The 18,378-nt window shown below is 43.1% G+C and overlaps 1 protein-coding gene across 1 annotated transcript; it reads left to right on the top strand.

Annotated features, from left to right (window-relative positions):
- Window positions 1–451: 451 nt before the first annotated feature.
- On the top strand, window positions 452–9,855 carry LOC146009641 (keratin-3, type I cytoskeletal 51 kDa-like). The gene is made up of 6 exons (XM_083150093.1): window positions 452–649; window positions 4,160–4,242; window positions 5,714–5,870; window positions 7,173–7,334; window positions 7,419–7,544; window positions 9,640–9,855. Exons 1-6 carry the CDS (start codon window positions 467–469, stop codon window positions 9,853–9,855), a joined length of 927 nt encoding a protein of 308 aa, XP_083006219.1. The 5' UTR covers window positions 452–466.
- Window positions 9,856–18,378: the final 8,523 nt, after the last annotated feature.

The following is an 18,378-nucleotide window of genomic DNA, read 5'->3' as shown; positions in this document are numbered from 1 at the left end:
GATAATATTGTGTTCATTGTGGTGACAATACAATTCATTGTAAGGTGGACCACAGTGCTCCAGCAAAATGCAGGCTAAATCTAGTAGAAGTGTAGGCAGGAGTGGTGTAGGTAGCAATGTGCATGTTTCGCATTCTGTAAATTACAGTAATGCATCCTACAGAAGTCATAGTGGATCACACAATAATTGGAGCAATGCTGGTGGTGCTGGTTTTGGTAGTGGCAATAGTCATTTGTGTTTTGCCGATGGTCATGGTCATGGAAGTAACTCAGTGGGAACACATGGTGGCAGTGTTCATGGTAACTTTGGAGGTCATTTTGGTGGTGGCTCAGGAGGAGGTTATGGTGGTGGTAGCTTTGGAGCAGGCCACGATGTTGGAAGCATTGGGGGAGGGTTTGGTGCCCATTCTTCAGGTGGTGGGTTTGGGGGAAATGATGGATTACTTTCTGGAAGCGAGAAACAAACTATGCAAAACCTAAATGACCGCCTAGCCTCATATTTGGAAAAGGTCCATGCTTTGGAGAAGGCAAACTCAGACCTGGAGGCTAAAATCAAGGCCTGGTATGAAAAGAATAAACCTGGCTCCGGCAGCTCAACCACCAATGACTACAGCAAATATTTCAAAACTATTGAAGATCTTCAAACTAAGGTAAAAATTAAATACTTTTATTATAGTACCAGTTAAAAGTCCGTCAAATGATATATTTTGCAATGTACTGTCACTTGGAGCTGTGACAGTTTCTTCTTTCACTTGGAGCTGTGACAATTTTTAGCACACAAACTCTCCACCCCAGTATCTATCTGCTCCTACCTCCAATCTATGTCTTCACAGTTCCCTCTATCTATATCCAGCAAGTTTCAAACAGACCAGTGTCCTTGCACAGCTTACGTTCAGTTTCTGCTATGACATATTTTTTCACACAAAGGAGTCATTTAGTCTGTGAAGTGACTTCTAGATGTCACTGGCGGTACTTCAACTCATAGAGGTGAGTAGTTACCCTCTATATGGATATTATATTTTATATGAGTGAAACAAGTATATATTTAGCACATTTCATAATATTATTATGACATTTTTAAAAGTGTTTGCTTTACAAGTTCAAACAGGCTGGATTAAGGTTTGCAAGGGCCCTAAGAGAACAAACTTCTAGGGGCCCTACTAATTAACTTGCCCTGGCTGTATAGTGGTGATATTATGAAAAAGTATAATGTGCACTGCAAATGTTGTAAACACACTGTAGTGTAGTTCACATTCTACTATACAGTGCTTCCCATTTACATTATGCCAAGGTGCATCCCATAGTGATTATATACTCTGTGTATGGGGTAACCCCAATGTGTGGGTCCCTCAGATGCTAAAGCAACATGTTTGGAGTTTGATACTGTTTAAATGCTTTTAATCACATTCTTAACACAATTGTTTTACTCTGGAACTCTCCACTACATATCATCTCAATCCCCTTTTGTCATTGGAATAGAAAATATATTCTTGGGGTGTATTCAATGCGGCCGGCGAGGGGGTTAATTAGCGGGGATCGCAGAAAACAAGTGATCCTCACTGTTTAACCCCCGCGCCAGCTGCTCACCCTATTCAATGCACCGGGGAATTCCTCATTGTCAGAGGACAGCGAGGATTCCCCAAACAGTAGGACTCGTGGCTAAGGCAGGGAGCCCGCTGCATATAGCCGCAAATCTTTCTGTTTCAACCGCCACATACGCCGTTTCCCCCTCACTCCAAAAACGAACCGAGGGGGAAACAGTGTATGCAGGGGGGTCAGTCTAATACTGACCCTGCCCGCTGTCATAGCTAGACAGCAGCATTAAATACATCCCATGTTTTAAAGAGGCAACTCATCTATTGAAAACTATTATCAAATAAATGCTTATACTCCTATTACACAACATTATTATTATTATTATTATTATTATTATAATTTTATTTATAAGGCGCCACAAGTGTTTCGCAGCGCCGTACAAAGGAACAATACAGGGAGACAAAACTTGGCATAACATTGAATAAATAACAAAAATACAGTACAAATAAAGAGCGCCACAGTTCAATACACATTACAGCTTAAATGTAAGTAGTGAGGACCCAATCAACATACAACTAGAGGCTTGAGGCCAATGATGGAGAGGAGTATGCGGACAAAGATGGTCACTGAGTGTTGGAGTATAGGAGAGCTGTGAGTGAAATGTGAAGAGAAGAGGGCTTTGACAACAGGAGGGAAGAGGGCCCTACTCGGAGGAGCTTACAATCTAGTAGGAAGGGGAGACAGACAGATTACAAGAGGTGCAAGCGAGGGGGTGGTGGTTAGATAGCAGGATGTAAACAGGCAAGGGGTCGGAGAACCAGCTGGTTTATGCAGTGGAAGGGTACGCTTTGATGAATAGGTGAGTTTTCAGTGCCCGTTTGAAGCTTTGCAAGGTCGGGGAGAGTCTAATGGAGCGAGGGAGTGCGTTCCACTGAAGGGGTGCAGCACGGGCAAAGTCCTGTACTCTAGCATGGGAAGCATTGATCAGGGTGGAGGAGAGACGACAGTCGTCAGCCGACCGTAGAGGGCGGGAGGGTGTATGAATGGAGATGAGGTTAGAGATATATGGAGCAATGGAATTAGAGATGGCCCTGTATGTGAGTGTGAGGTGTTTGAAGAGGATTCTGTAGGGGAATGGAAGCCAGTGCAGATTTTGTTGAAGGGGAGTAGCAGAATTAGAGCGGCGGGAGAGGAAGATAAGCCTGGCTGCAGCATTGAGGACAGATTGGAGAGGAGCTAGTTGGGATTGAGCGAGGCCGGTGAGAAGAGCATTACAGTAGTCAAGCCGTGAGATGACTAATGAGTGGATGATCAGCTTAGTTGCACTCTGTGAGAGAAAGGGCCTGATGCGAGCAATGTTGCGTAACTGGAACCGGCAAGAATGGGCCAGGGCTTGGATGTGGGGTGCAAAGGAGAGGGAGGAGTCAAGAGTGACACCCAGGCAGCGGAGTTGGGGAACAGGGGAGATGATGGTGTTGTTAACAGTGATAGAGATATTAGTAGGGGGCATAGCTCTGGGTGGGGGAAAGATAATAAGTTCTGTTTTGTCCATATTCAGCTTCAGAAATCGCTCAGACATCCAGGTAGAGATGGCAGCGAGGCAGTTGGAAACTTGAGGGAAAACAGTGGGGGACAGATCAGGAGACAACATCCAAAACTAAGGGACAGATTTAACATTTAGTGATATTCTTGTTATCCCTCAATTTACTTGTTAAATGGTGCTTCATTTTGAAAAAATTACAGTAAGGAGCACCATCTACAATCCTTTACTGGTGCTAACAAATGTATCACTCAATGGGGCAGATGTATTAAGCCTAATAAGAGATAAATGCAAGGGTGATAAAGAGAGATAAACATCCAGCCAATCAGGTCCTTACTGACTTTTTTTCAAACACAGAGTGTAACATGGCAGTTAGCAGGTGATTGGCTGGATGTTTATTTCTCTTTATCACCATTGCATTTATCTCTTGTTAAGGCTTAATACATCTGCCCCATTGTTAAATGTGTCCCTAAACCTCAACATAAATTTTACTCTCTCATACACTACTTATCTTACTCTAGCCACTTGTTAACTACTACACACAGGTGTATATATAATGGATGCAGCTACGGACGATACCTGTTTATCATCGTAGAAGTCAGTGAAAATCTACAAATGCGCAGTAGAGTGATCATCATGAGACCATCTTCACGAAGAACTCAAATGAGCAGTAGGCCCATGTACAGTGCCAAAGTCTACTCGGTACAAGAGGTGGCTCATGTGCAAGCACAAATCCAAGTAGTAGCATAAGATATACAATAAACTCTTAATTTAATGGTTTATTGGCTCTGGAATACTTAATGTACTGTAGTCTTAACTCTGGGCCCAATTTTGTACTAAGGGATTCCTCATTATTATAATTTGTTACCAGAGCTAGCCATAGAATCAATGTTTTGGTCTGTGTTTACATTAATTCAACAAAGAGCAGAAATTGTTGACCATCTATGCCATCTAGGCTTTCAGATAAATGTGTTTTAGATAACAGAAGTTTTGATTCTTTATTCCATTGAATATTTTGAATATTTTGTTTTGTAATTTGTGCTTACACTTAAGTAAATCGTTGGTTATCTCTCTCCTATACTAGATACAAAAGGCAACAGTGGACAACGCTAGTGTTGTTTTGTCAATTGACAATGCTCGGCTAGCAGCAGATGACTTCAGAATGAAGTGAGTAAATAAAATGAAATGCTATCTTAATGTACAATATCCTTCACAGGCAAACATAACCACAACATAGGGCAGTATTCAATGAGGCTGATTCGCCATGTTTTATGGCGATTTTGTGCTGTACGGCGATTTTTTGACTAAAACGGTGAATCACCCTATTCAATGACCAGATGGTGAATACATTTCAAGGTTTTTATCGCCATGATTCACCGAGTAGCAATCGCTATCTTTTTATGGTGAAGTGGAATGTGAACTTTAAAAATAAAGTGTTTTGTTTTTTACATTTGGTGTAAAAAAATCAGGAATTTTATTCTGAGGAGGGGCATGCTATTTTTATTCATGTGCTGACTCATTGAATACCGGAGCCAGCGAGGCTCCAGAATGCGGCGGGCAGTGGCGAATGTGCAGCGAATCCTAAACAGGATTCGCTGCACATCGTCAAAATTCTCATTGAATACTGCCCATAGAGTAAAAGCATCATACAGTAGCTTGCTATACCCAGAACAGAAGAGATCAGAGCCATACTATATTATATTTTATATATAAAGTACAGTAATTCTTACTTTAAGGAAATCAGGAAGTCATGTAACTAATCTGATTTACTTCTGTTTACTTCTATGGGCCAGATTCTTTAAGCTTCAAAAGTGGTAAAATTGAGAATGATAAACAGCCAGCCAATCAGCTCCTGCCTGACATTTTTCAATTCAATTTTCAATTAAAAATACTATAGTAGGAATGTATTGAATCAAATGTTTATTCTAGTTGGTGGTACATATTCTTTAAATTCTAGAATAGATTACAGAAATAATTGCTATCATTTTGATATCGGACACATTGGACCTATTTCAGACCTAATCACAGAACAAATTTGTTCTCAAAACCATGTGCACTGCAGGTAAGACAGATGTAACATATGTAAAGAGCGTTAGATTTGGATGGGATGTGTTAAAACTAAAATCTAAATTTCAGTATAAAAAATAAGCAGCTGGTATTTACCCTGCACAGAAACAAAATAACTCACCCAAATCTAACTCTCTCTGCATGTCACAATTGCCCCCCTGCAGTGCACATGGCTTTGCCCATTTTTAAACCATATTTGCTGAATTAGGCTCATTGTTCCTGACTTCTAATTTTTTTTTTTTTTTTTGTAAGTTATTTATATATTTTCTTTGACTGTTACAATTATAATAAAATTATTTAAAATTTTATGGTCTTGATTTTGTATTTTGTATATGTAATGCAAAGGGCCCTTGTGTTAAAGGATTTCAACATTACGCAGAAAATTTAAGGGTAAATTATTTACAGTACGAGACTTCAAGCTTGAAGTAAATGATCGCTATGATACTAGAAGTCCAATATATTTTGTAATATTCTGCTAATGAACTGACCTCGTATAAAATTAAATTGTATTTTTTATTTTTTTTTGCAATGGTTTGATGTTAAAAATGAGTGACATTTTTTATTACACCAGATATGAGAATGAACTTCACATGGTTCAGACCACGGAGGCAGATATAAATGGTCTTAAGAAGGTCTTGGATGAACTGAACATGGGCAAATCAGACTTTGAAATGCAGATTAAGAGCCTGACTGAGGAGCTAAATGATCTCAAGAAGAATCATGAGGAGGTAAGCAAGAACCTAATCACTACCTTAGAACCAAAGTTGCAATTTGAAAGAATATTTCTTGTCTGGACATGAGTTCTTCATTATTCGACCTTACCTGCATCTCCACTATTCACTATTGTTCTATTTGGCACTCTATTTATATTCCAATTTATATATATCATTTATATTTCAAAAGTCACTATCTGTAGCATCAGCCTCAACAATGTAGCTAGATATGTAGATACAGTATCTCATAAGCTTGAACATGGTTATATGCAACTTTTCCGAAATAAATAGGAGGCTGCTGTGCATTTTACACTTACTGTACATCAATTTGTGCTACAATGGCAGCATTTGCCAAGCAGCTGGGATTTGGGAAGGGGTCAGGCATGGTGCAGGTGTTGCCATTGACTTATAGTAGAGGTGTACCAGTATGTCTCATTCTGGGGGGATGTGGACATGCTGCTTCTGTTTCAAAATCACAATGTGTCCTCACTCCTCACAGCAAGAATATTGCAGCATAGTGTAGCGCATGTCATTGTATGCTCCCACTATGTTATGCACCCGCCTCCCATTCACTTATCTGGGAAGTGGAAGCCATGTGAATTATCGTGGCATACCTCGATTCATTTGCATTGAGATCCCACTATAGCACAGATTCTCAAAGTTGGTCTTCAGGACCCCACACAGTGCATGTTTTGAAGGTCTCCTCACAGAATCAAGTGAAATAATTTGCTCAACCTGTGGATCTTTTAAAATGTGTCAGTCAGTAATGAGTGCCCCTGTGCACCTGCCGGGTGACCTGGAAAACGTGAACTGTGTGGACCAAGTTTGAGAACCACTGCACTACAGTAAGATACTATAAGTACCAACAGTGTAGCAGCACAGTGTTCACTACAGTGCTCCGCTAGAAGACCAGCTGTTACACCTGGATTACGCTCTGAACCGCACAGGTGCTGGTGCCTGGATTCAGGCGACTCCATTGCCTCTGGAAGTTACTCCCTTGGCTTTAAATAAGGCGTGGAATAGAGTTTCAAATAACTTATACTAGATGCCTCTCCCAAAAGCCAAATATTACTTTCTTAATTGTGTACAAGGATACATGCAATCCAATAAATAAATAATATTTAAAAATAATACATTTAATCCTATTATATGTCAGATGTACATAGTATCATAGGGTTTGTAAATTAGCATAACAAAAGCTGCACTGGAGAACCTTTATTTGATTATTGTTCAGGCAGCATTTCCTTAGTGAAACATACATTTTAATATATAAACTGTTCCATTTTAAAAGTCATGGCTTTGTTTTTTGTTTAATAGGAAACAAAGTCCTCCCATGGCCCCACAGTTGGCCAAGTTAATGTAGAAATGAATGCTGCTCCAGGCAAAGACCTGACTAAGACACTCAATGACATGAGAAAAGAATACGAAGCTATGGCAGAGAAAAATCGCAAAGCTGCTGAGGATTTGTACAACCAAAAGGTAAATATTCTTACTATACGTTAAAGATAATTGAAGAAACCTACAGGTACAATTACTAACTACGCTTTTGGTTCTTGGTCCTAGAGCGGAGAAGTGAAGAAATCGATATCTACAGGGCAGCAGCAAGAGAAGTCACACAAATCTGAGCTTACAGAGCTGAAGCGTAGCCTACAATCATTGGAAATGGAATTGCAAGCTCAGTCTGCAAAGGTAAGAATGATGGCAGCTGGCTGGTGACTGGGGGTACATTTACTAACGCTTCTAAAAATGAAAAGAGGTGATGTTACCAACAGTGCCAGGTGCCAACAAAACGAAACATTTTTTATTTTTTTAAGCCTGATGTCATTCAGCTTCTCTGACAGATAGGTTTGTTCCTGACAGCAGTCTCAAATTAATTCAGGATGAAGTTGCAAACACTGTCCGCTCTCTAATGTGGGGTACAGACTAAAATGATAGATTGGCCGCCCAACTGAGCAATATAGTGATATTGTGCATACACACTTACCAATGAGCCAAATTATATGTCTGACCAGAAAACTGAGTTTGGATGACATTTTGGTATTTGTTTCCTAGCACGGCGCCACCGATTTTAATTGTATGCAATCGGGTTGCAAAAATCGGGTCATCGCATCGCATGCAACCAAATTGCATGCGATGCGATTGACCCGACCGACTCGATTTTTTACATTGGATCCAATGTTAAATGGTCCCTGAGACCCCATTTTTCATTGTATGTCCCCCCCATTGTTAATGCCACACCACGTTCAACGTGAACCCGAAGCGTGGCGAGCGCAGTGAGCCCACGAGGGGCGGCGGTACGTGTCCTCCGACCTTTTCATACCCCCACTATCCACGTCGGCGTGGAGTTGACTTTATATAGTCAACGCCGAGCCCGAAGCGTGGCGAGCGCAGCGAGCCCCACGAGGGGACGCGCATTACTTCACAGGTATTACGCATCCCCTCGCAGGGCACGCTGCGCTCGCCACGCTTTGGGCACGGTGGCTCACTGCGCTCGCCACACTATGTAAAATCAACTCCACGCCGACGGTGGCGTTAACAATGGGGGGCATTTGACATACAAATTACCCATCAGGGTGGGTATACAATCAAAAATTGGGTATGGGGGGCCATTTAACATTGGTTCCTATGTAAAATCGGGTGCAGCGCATTGGTCGCATTGTATGCCATTATAATGGCATACAATGGACCCGATTTTACATAGGAATTTAACATTACATACAATGCTTACAATGTATAATCGGGTCTGTTGCGTCGGTCGCATCGCATGCCATTATAATGGCATGCGATGGACCCGATTTTACATTTGTCGGAAAACCTCAAAAAAAGCCAGAAATCGGGTCGGTCGGGTCCCATCGCATACCTTAAGTTAAGGTATGCGATGGGACCCGATGGGCGCCGTGCTAGGAAACAAGTACCGACATTTTCACTGGTTCCTGTGTTGAACAGTTTGGTCGTGTGTATACAGAGAACTAGGTCATTTCCAGATATATATTGTGTGTACACACTGCCAGACAATTGGGGTAATATACTGTATCATTCAGTCTCTGTATAAATAAGACAGGCCTCAGACAGGAATCAAAACAGCAAACTGACCTTTTGGTAGCTCTGCATGATGGTGGAGAGTGCATGTTATCTACACACACTTGGTTACTTGACAAAATAATTTAAAATGCAAGTGCACCAAATAAGACATGCCTCTCATATCCCCCCCCCCCACACACACACACACACACACACACACACACACACATTCAGGGGTGTTTGTGTGTGTGTATGGAGGGGAGTAGTTGGGAGGTCCTCTCTCAACTGCTGCTCTACTTAGCAGAGCAGTGGTGAATAGATGCTGTGCACCTGCCTATTCATAAGTAGAGAGGGAGTGGAGAAATGGGAAAGATTAAACTCACAGTTGGGTTTATCGACAAATAACCACATGATTCATAATGGAGCTGCATAGCTATTAATCAGTGCATGTATATATCATCGAGGGGAAATTACCACATACTGTAGCTTTTGTCACCTTCAATGGTTTATATCACCACTTATGGCAAGCATTGATGGACACCTGTCTGGTGCCCATCCCTTGAACGTGTCCAGTAGCTCACAGGGAGCTGGCTGGGCATGCCTCCACCCCTAGCCACGATGCCATACCTCCTAATTTTGGGTGCTCACATTCGGCCAACCTCTCTAAAAAAAAAACCTAGTCCAACTTTCAACAAAAAAATTGCATATTTTTTACAGGCAAATTGGTGAATGACATTCATGTCCCTACATATTTCTTATTTAGAAAAAATCTTTGGAGCAGACACTGACAGAAACAGAAAATGGCTTCTGCTCACAAATATCACAGATCCAGCAGTCGATCAGCATCCTGGAGGAGCAGCTGGGGCACATAAGAAGCGATGTGGAATGTGAGAAGTCTGAATATGAAACACTTCTGGATATCAAAGACCGACTGGAAAAGGAGATTGAGACATATCAGAAGCTTCTGGAAGGAGGGTAATGTGCATGATTATAGGGGAGATTTATCAAAACTTGGGGTTGAAAAAGTGCAGGAAGATAAGAAGAACTATCAATCCGTTCCTGACCTTCATTTTTCAATCATAATCAGTTAAATGTTAGTTATGAGCTAATTGGTTTGTACTTTATATTGTGCCTCTTTATAGCTTTGATCAATCTCCCCCTGTGTTTGTGAAATAGTACGGAATTAGAAAGCCTGCATTGCAACATAGACTTTTTGGGTGACATTCTATGATTTGCAGGTTGTTGTTTTTTTGCGATTTTTTTCGCAAAAACGGCCAAAATCGCATGTTTTTCCATTTTCGCATGTTTAATGAGCTGCGAAAATGTGAAAAAAGTGTGATTTTGGCCAACAAGTTGGACACACTGGAAATGCGATGGCTGCTTTTCGCAGCACATCGCATCCAGATGTTTTCACATTAAAAAGTATACAAATCGCATATTTAATGGTATGCGATTTGTATAAACTGTGTCTATAATTCGCCCAAAAATCAGACCAGGTTCTGATGGGCGAATTAGCCAGAACCCTGCACAGATCATTGCGATCTGTGCAGGGTTCTGGTGTAAAAAAAGGTTTAAACAGTTAAAATAAAATAAAAACCAGCGCGGGGTCCCCCGCCAGAGCATAACCAGCCCCGGGCTCATTGAGCCGGTGCTGGTGACATAAAATCAGGCCCCCCGACAAATAGGGGTCCCCTTGATTTAATGAAACCAGCACCAGGCTCAAGGTCCGGTGCTGGTTCCCGAAATACTGGGGACAAAATGACTAGGGGTCCCCCGTATTTTAAGAACCAGCAACAGACCCAACCAGCCAGCAGGGTAATGCCACAGCCGGGGGACACTTATTATATAAGGTCCCACGGCCAAAGCATTATCCCCCTGGCTGGTCAGCATGGGCAGGGGTCCTGGGGAAGTGGGGACCCCCCCAATGAAGGGGTCCCCCCCCCCTCCAGGACTTACCAGCCCATGCTCAAAGTCCGGGGCTGTCCCCGATACCCCTGGGCGGTGGGCATCGGGCTGATGCAAAGTGTAAAAAAAACCCATTAAAAACTATTGTTTTCTACTGTAGAACTATGAGTCCCAGCAAGCCTACCCCGCATGCTGGGACTTGGAGAACCACAAGTCCCAGCATGCGGGGCATTAAAGGGCCTGCTGGCACTTGTAGTTCTACAGTACAAAAAATAGTTAAATAAAACACACTGACACCCTGAAAAATAAAAGTTTAATACATACATAACACACACACTGATACTTACCTACCTTGAGCCCGTAGGTCGGTCCCTGGATCCTGGGTCCGGGGCTCCTGGACAGAAGAGTCCGGTTCCGGGGCCTTGGTCCTGGTTCCGGGGCTGGTCCAGGGTCCTGGGCTCCAGGGCTGATGTCTCCGGGGTCCAGGATCCGAAGAAATCCAAAAGGGGTACCTGAGGAAGGAAATCCTACTCACTGGTCCCTGGCGACGACCCCGGCATCTTCTCCGGCAGACGCGCTGCTCCCGGCTGGTACCCGCTCACGGACTGGAGAGGCGCAGAGATGTTTCATCTTCCACGCCTCTCCTCAGAATGATTCCATTGGCCGCCTAGCGGCCAATCAGGAGCCGAGAAAGTCGGCTCCTGATTGGCCGCTAGGCGGCCAATAGAATCATCCGGAGGAAAGGCGCGGAAGATGAAAATCTCTGCGCCTCTCCAGTCCGTGAGCGGGTACCAGCCAGGAGCAGCGCGTCTGCCGGAGAAGATGCCGAGGTCGTCGCCGGGGTCGTCGCATGCTGACCAGCCAGGGGGATAATGCTTTGGCCGTGGGACCTTATATAATAAGTGTCCCCCGGCTGTGGCATTACCCTGCTGGCTGGTTGGGTCTGTTGCTGGTTCTTAAAATACGGGGGACCCCTAGTCATTTTGTCCCCCGTATTTCGGGAACCAGCGCCGGACCTTGAGCCTGGTGCTGGTTTCATTAAATCAAGGGGACCCCTATTTGTCGGGGACCCTGATTTTATGTCACCAGCACCGGCTCAATGAGCCCGGGGCTGGTTATGCTCTGGCGGGGGACCCCGCGTTGTTGTTTTTTTTTTTTTTAATTGCGATTTCCTGCAAACGTGCGATTTTCAGACCTGAAAATCGCACATTTTCACGACTAAAGAAATTGCACCAAATCACACCTATTCGCACTATTTGGCCCGTTTTTCGCATCTCATTAAATATGCGAAAAACGGGCCAATCTTGCGATTTTCAAAAGTGCGATGTGGTGCGATATGAAAACATGCGCATTTATCTCACTCCATAGAATGTCACCCGTAATCTTAATCTGTAACTTTCATGTTCTTGAACTCCTGCATATGACCTTGCAGTGCATTCCCTAAAAGGGGAGTGGAATCTGTGAAAGGTGGTTGCTTTGAGGCAATGCCACAATCGTGAGTCACTCCCCTGTTTCCTGTCACTTTGGGGGCATGGTTAGTGCTCTGAGAGCTCCTTACTATCCCCCCAGTCTCACTGTCTTGCTAAGCAGAACAGCGAGTAACAGGAGTCCCCTCAGACTGCTTCCCCCAGTCTGCTTCCATGCTAACCACTGATGGAATGTGGCATAATCACAAAATGTTGTGACAGTTGAGAGGTATGATATGACTGCCATTATCAGACAAAGGGACTGATTTTAAGTCGGATGCGAAGTCCATAATGGATGCATGTGCAGTCATACTGTGCAGTCACACATTGGCCCTCATTCAGTAAGGATTGTACAGTATATGATACACTACTCCCAGCAGCTTAGCAAATGCGATTCTTAACAATGCAAAAGTCAATTAGGCAGAGGACTAAGGAGCCCACTGCTGCCCCTGTGTCATTTACATCATCTACAAAGGTCAGAGAAAATGAGAAAGGGGGATACATGTAATAGGGTTCGTATTGCAGGAGGGACTGGACGAGAATGCCTATATTTTTAAAGAGGCAATCATTTACAAGGCAAAGTCAACCTGATTTTGCCGTTTAAATGATTGCCACTTTAAAATATGGGCATTCTTGCATGAAGTTCTGCACTTCCGACAGGGGGCATTGGCTTAAGGAAAGGGGGTGTGACTTTGCGGTAATGTCTGAGGTTTTGAAGCCACGCCATTATTTCGCTGCTGGCCATGCCCCCAGCCTTCTGTTTCCCTGAATAGATGCTGTGCGCTGGCCCGGGGTGGGACATGGGACAGTCCAAAAAAACAGAGTTGCCCTGTAAAAAATCGTGACGAGAGGTTTTATTTTCCCCCTAGTGGTAAATTGGTATCATTAGATGAGCATTTCACAGCATCTTTGCTCACTGCATAATATGTCATATGACAGTGGATGGCTTAGCAATTATATAATATTGTAAATGTTTAATATTAGTGTGAAGAAAAATTATAGCAATCAAAAGAGAGACAGCAAAATTGTGTGTAACAAGAGTGATATATACTAAAAAAAATGATTTATGTGATTATTGTTCATCTTTAACAGAGATTCTCTGCCTGGGCATGATAAAAGTTCTACTCATGCTTCCCAAACTCAGCATACAGCAACTCAAAGCCACATCTCCACTAATCATCCAGCAACACAAAGCCACATCTCCACTAATCATCCAGCAACACAAAGCCACATCTCCACTAATCATCCAGCAACACAAAGCCACATCTCCACTAATCATCCAGCAACACAAAGCCACATCTCCACTAATCATCCAGCAACACAAAGCCACATCTCAGCTCATCAATCTCACCAGGCTTCTGCTACTCCAGCTTCTGGAAGTGCTCATTCTGCTTCTGCCTCTGGTTCTGGAAATGTGGGTTCTGGTGGTCACAGCTCTACTGGTTCTGGAAGTGTGGGTTCCGATGGTCACAGCTCTACTGGTCATGGAAGTGTGGGCTCTGGTGGTCACAGCTCTACTGGTCCTGGAAGTGTGAGTTCCGGTGGCCACAGCTCTACTGGTTCAGTTGTTTCTGGATCTGGTGCTCATAGTGGTACATCAACTTCAGGAAGTCACCCTGCATCTGCTTCTGGAGGTAAAAAAACATCTCCATTAAAAAGTATGCAATGCTCTAAAAGTCTCATAACTATTATCAATATCTCTTTATTCATTTGGATGTGGTCCTGAAACCTAATTTCGTCTTCCTTATTCAATACATTCAGAATAAATCCATCTATACATACTGTATTTCTCCTCCAGACGGCACTTCATCAGGGGATATGGTCATTTGGTCTACAGCATTATGGTCGACAAGCATTGGGTCGACATGGGGATAGGTTTACATGGTTCTAGGTCGACATGGGTCAAGGTCGACATGGATCTAGGTCGACATGGGTTTAGGTCGACAGGTCATTAGGTCCTGTCGACCTAAACCTATATTTGAAATGTAATATATGTAAATTTTTATTACTGCAACAACCTTATATATATAGTTACAATAATACATTTATTATTTTGATACTTTTAAGCAGTATTGTATTTTGTAGTTCTGTTTAGCATTTTGAGACACAATTTTCAGGAACACATCTTTAAAATCTATGAATGTCTCTACAAGCGCTTTATGTTCTTTTCCAGTTCGGACATGTAAAGCCAGAGAGTTAGGGTAGATGTAATAGACTTTGAATTGCAGGCATCTGTGAGCTCCAGCAAGTCTGGCCGAAGTTTTAAAGTAGTGATCATTTAGAAGCCAAAAACAAGGATTTATCATCAGCACATTATAGTGGAAGAATGTGGTGCCAGAGGCCCTCTGTGTACAGTTCTGATCACTCCCCACATTACCTAAGTTATTTATATAATTTCAGAAAAGCTTAAACATCAGTAGAGTATTATTGGGATTCACAGGACTAGGACAAAAACATCCTGTGGCTTTCCAGCTGCTGTCAATTGTCAAGCACCAGCTTGCACTGTCATCCTTTGAATACCTCTTCCCTAGGATAGGGTACTAATCAGTGGCAGTTTTTACCTATGGGCTGCAGCCCCCTATGTAAAATCTGCCACTGTAGTGAAGCCAGATACAGTCTGTGAGACTGTGACTGTGACTGTCAGTGGCTTCCTATTGTAAGTCTGACCTGCCAGTCACCAAGGCAGTCCCATTGGGAGGTGTTCTCTTCGGGATGCCTTGCTGTGGACTGCCGAGCAAATTTCCACGATTGCACATTGGCAGCACCTACATTGGTACTGCACACACGCCGGTCCCAGTTTCTGTCATTTGTAGTATACAGGCGCCGGGACCATGATTCCCTTCTATGGGCTGTTGCCGAAGCAGCCCATAGAAGCTGGCCACATGCACAGTATGGAAAGGGACTGCGGGGGCGATGCGGGAGACTTATCTACCTTCCCAGGGAACTGGGAGGTGGACCCAATTTCCGGGAACCTCCCAGATATTCCGGGTCTATGTGTGTTTATTAAAAGTGTGGGTTTGTAGAAGTGAAGATGTTGCCCATACCAGCCAATCAAATTTTAGCTTTGATCTTCTAAAAAGTGCTAGGTCAACTTGTTGGTTGTTATGAGTAACATCCCCACTTCTGAATATCTCTCTTTAGTAAATATCCAATCCTATCCCATTGGATACTGAGAACAGTATCTTTGCCAGTCTACTGGTTGTAGTAGTTGTAATGCAGAGTGACTTTTATACAGTAACTCTGTTACTAAAACAAAGAAACAAAAATAACATACTGTAATATGCCTAAAAGTAAATCCTATTTTGTCATCTTTATTATAGAGCCGATCAAAACTAAAAAAACAATAATGAAAATTGAAACATACGTCGATGGAAAAATAGTTGACACAACAACTGAAGAAATTGAAGAAAAAATACATGGGTGAATGAAGATGGGAAGAGATGGGAAGATACAATGTTTCACTCTTTGATGCTATTGCTATGGGTTCTTAGCTATGAGCTTTCTTTTAGGTTCTAAGAGATCACTATACTATCTCCAACCTTTATTCAATATACTCCTGAAGCAAGTTAAATTGACTCTGTTTTCATTTGTATTGAGAGACCATAAAACTCCCATATACTGTACACACATAATAAATTACATTTATGTAGACATCAACAAAATTTAGACTGAATATATTGTGGGGGAAATTTACAAAAGGAAATTTGTAAAAAAAAAATAGGTGTATTTGTATCCAGAAATACACTTATTTTTTACATTTACTATCCCAACAATACGGCATTTCGTATTCATATTGATAGCACATCAATACGAATATGAATTGCCATATTTTCGGGATAGTAAATGTCAAAAATAAGTGTATTTGTGGATACAAATACACCTATTTTTTACAAATTTCCTTTAGTAAATTTCCCCCTAAATGTACAGTATGAGTGCATGGAGAGCTAATGGCAATTAATGCAGTGTGCACACACAGCACTGGAATTATGATGGTGGCTGTAAATGGGATACTGTCATTAAGTCTAGAGCAACAATGTTGACAAGCATTCGGTCGACACCACTAGGTCAACAGGCAACAAGGTCAACATGGGTTTAGGTCAACATGGGTCTAGGTTGTCATGGGTGTAGGTCGACAGGTAATTAGGTCAACACAAGCATTAGGTCGACATGGGCAACAGAGCCGGCCCTATCTAATTTGATGCCCTAGGCAAAAATTTGTCTGGTGCCCCCTAGCACTGCTGCTAATTTCATCTCTGATCCAGCACCCTCTCACAGCAAAGCATCCATAACTCAGCAGCACAGATCACCACAGCAGCCAGCAACACCCACCATCACTGGTGTATCCATAATGGGTGCAAGGTGTGCCACACGCTGTACACCCTGCCACCCTTTCATTCTACTCACCTCATCATCAGTACATTACACATTACACAGTGCATAATGACCCATATTCGCATTACACAGCACCCATATTCACCTTACACATCTTGTAGTGAACCATATTAACATTACACATCACGCAGTGACCCATATTCACATTGCACAGTGCATAGTGACCCATATTCACATTACACAGCATGTAGTGACCCTAAATTACATTATACAGCGTGTAGTGACCCATAATTACAGTATACAGCATGTAGTGACCCATATTCACATTACACAGTGCGTAGTGACCCATATTCACATTACACAGTGCATAGTGACCCATATTAACATTACACAGCGTGTAGTGACCCATAATTACATTATGCAGAACGTAGTGACCCATATTCACATTACACATTGCGTAGAAACCCCTATTCACGTTATACAGCGCGTAGTGACCCATATTCACATTACACAGCATGTAGTGATCCATAATTACATTACACAGCGCCTAGTCACCCATATTCCCATAACACAGTGCATATTGACCCATATTTGTATTACACAGCACGTAGCGACCCACATTCACATTACACAGCATGTAGTTACGGATATTCACATTACACAGCACACAGTGACCCATATTTACATTACACAGTGCGTAGTGACCCATATTCACATTACACAGTGCGTAGTTACGAATATTCACATTACACAGCACACAGTGACCTATGTTTACATTACACAGTGCGTAGTGACCCATATTCACATTACACAACGCGTAGTAACTCATATTCACATTACACAGCCTGTAGTGACCCATAATTACATTACACAGCACATAGTGACCCATATTCGCATTACACAGTGCATAGTGACCTATGTGCGTATTACACAGCACGTAGTGATGCATATTTGCATTACACAGCATGTAGTGACCGATTTGCATTATACAGTACATATAGTACTGACCCATATTCACATTATACAGGGGGTGGGCGTTTGCCAGGCTGCGCTCCACTTGCTAAGCGGCAAAACAACGCTGCTTATCGAGCAATCCTGAATCGGGCCCGATGTTTCCCTCACTTAGTACACTCTCACACACACAACCAACTCCCTCACAATATATATCACACACACTTACTCACTGGTTCCGAGTCTGTGCACACATTACATTACCTTCAGCCAAGAGCCAGCATGTCACAGTCAGTCAGTAGGTAGGGCTTGCTGCTGCACATTGCACAAGTCCACCCGGGCATAGCACAGGCAAAGTCAGGGGCATGGCCTAATCACGGACCCCCGTGGCCACGCTCGCTTTTGAAAACTCATACTGAAGGAGCCCAGGCCAGCGCAGGTACTGCTAGCCAGCTGGGCCTGACGCTGGAGCAGGAGGCAATGGCACCATGACACTGACTGCCTGGTGTGACAGACAGTGTGTCAGTGTGAGCACTGAGCCGCCCGTGTCACCGCGCGTCAGGTGGGTGGGCAGGAGGTCATACACAGTAGCTGCGCCTGTGGCTGAAGTGCCAGGGCAGCGGGCGGCCGCGTCGAGTACGCCGAGTAAAGTATTTTTCTGTCTTCAGAACGCCCAACAAAGCTGCTGCCCCTAGGCGTAGGCTGCCGCCCTAGGCAATTGCCTAGTATGCCTATGCCTAAGGCCGACCCTGATGGGTAAGGTTGACAGTCAAAAGGTCGACATGGGGTTTTTCACTGTTTTTGAGCCGACATGTGTCGACAAGCGGTATTTCATGCCCTACCATCCA

This window comes from Crinia signifera, chromosome 6 (assembly GCF_055691185.1).
Source record: "Crinia signifera chromosome 6, ASM5569118v1, whole genome shotgun sequence".
NCBI classification, from domain to species: Eukaryota; Metazoa; Chordata; class Amphibia; order Anura; family Myobatrachidae; genus Crinia; species Crinia signifera.
The sequence above is the reverse complement of the archived record's forward strand: the minus strand, read 5'-3'. Positions and strand labels throughout refer to the sequence as shown.

What these genes read in the sequence shown, in the direction of transcription:
- LOC146009641 (XM_083150093.1), top strand. Translation starts at nt 467, where the DNA reads ATGCAAAACCTAAATGACCGCCTAGCCTCATATTTGGAAAAGGTCCAT. An exon ending in TTGAAGATCTTCAAACTAAG is followed by an intron (nt 650 to 4,159) that starts GTAAAAATTAAA and finishes CTCCTATACTAG; the next exon opens with ATACAAAAGGCAACAGTGGA. An exon ending in GCAGATGACTTCAGAATGAA is followed by an intron (nt 4,243 to 5,713) that starts GTGAGTAAATAA and finishes TTATTACACCAG; the next exon opens with ATATGAGAATGAACTTCACA.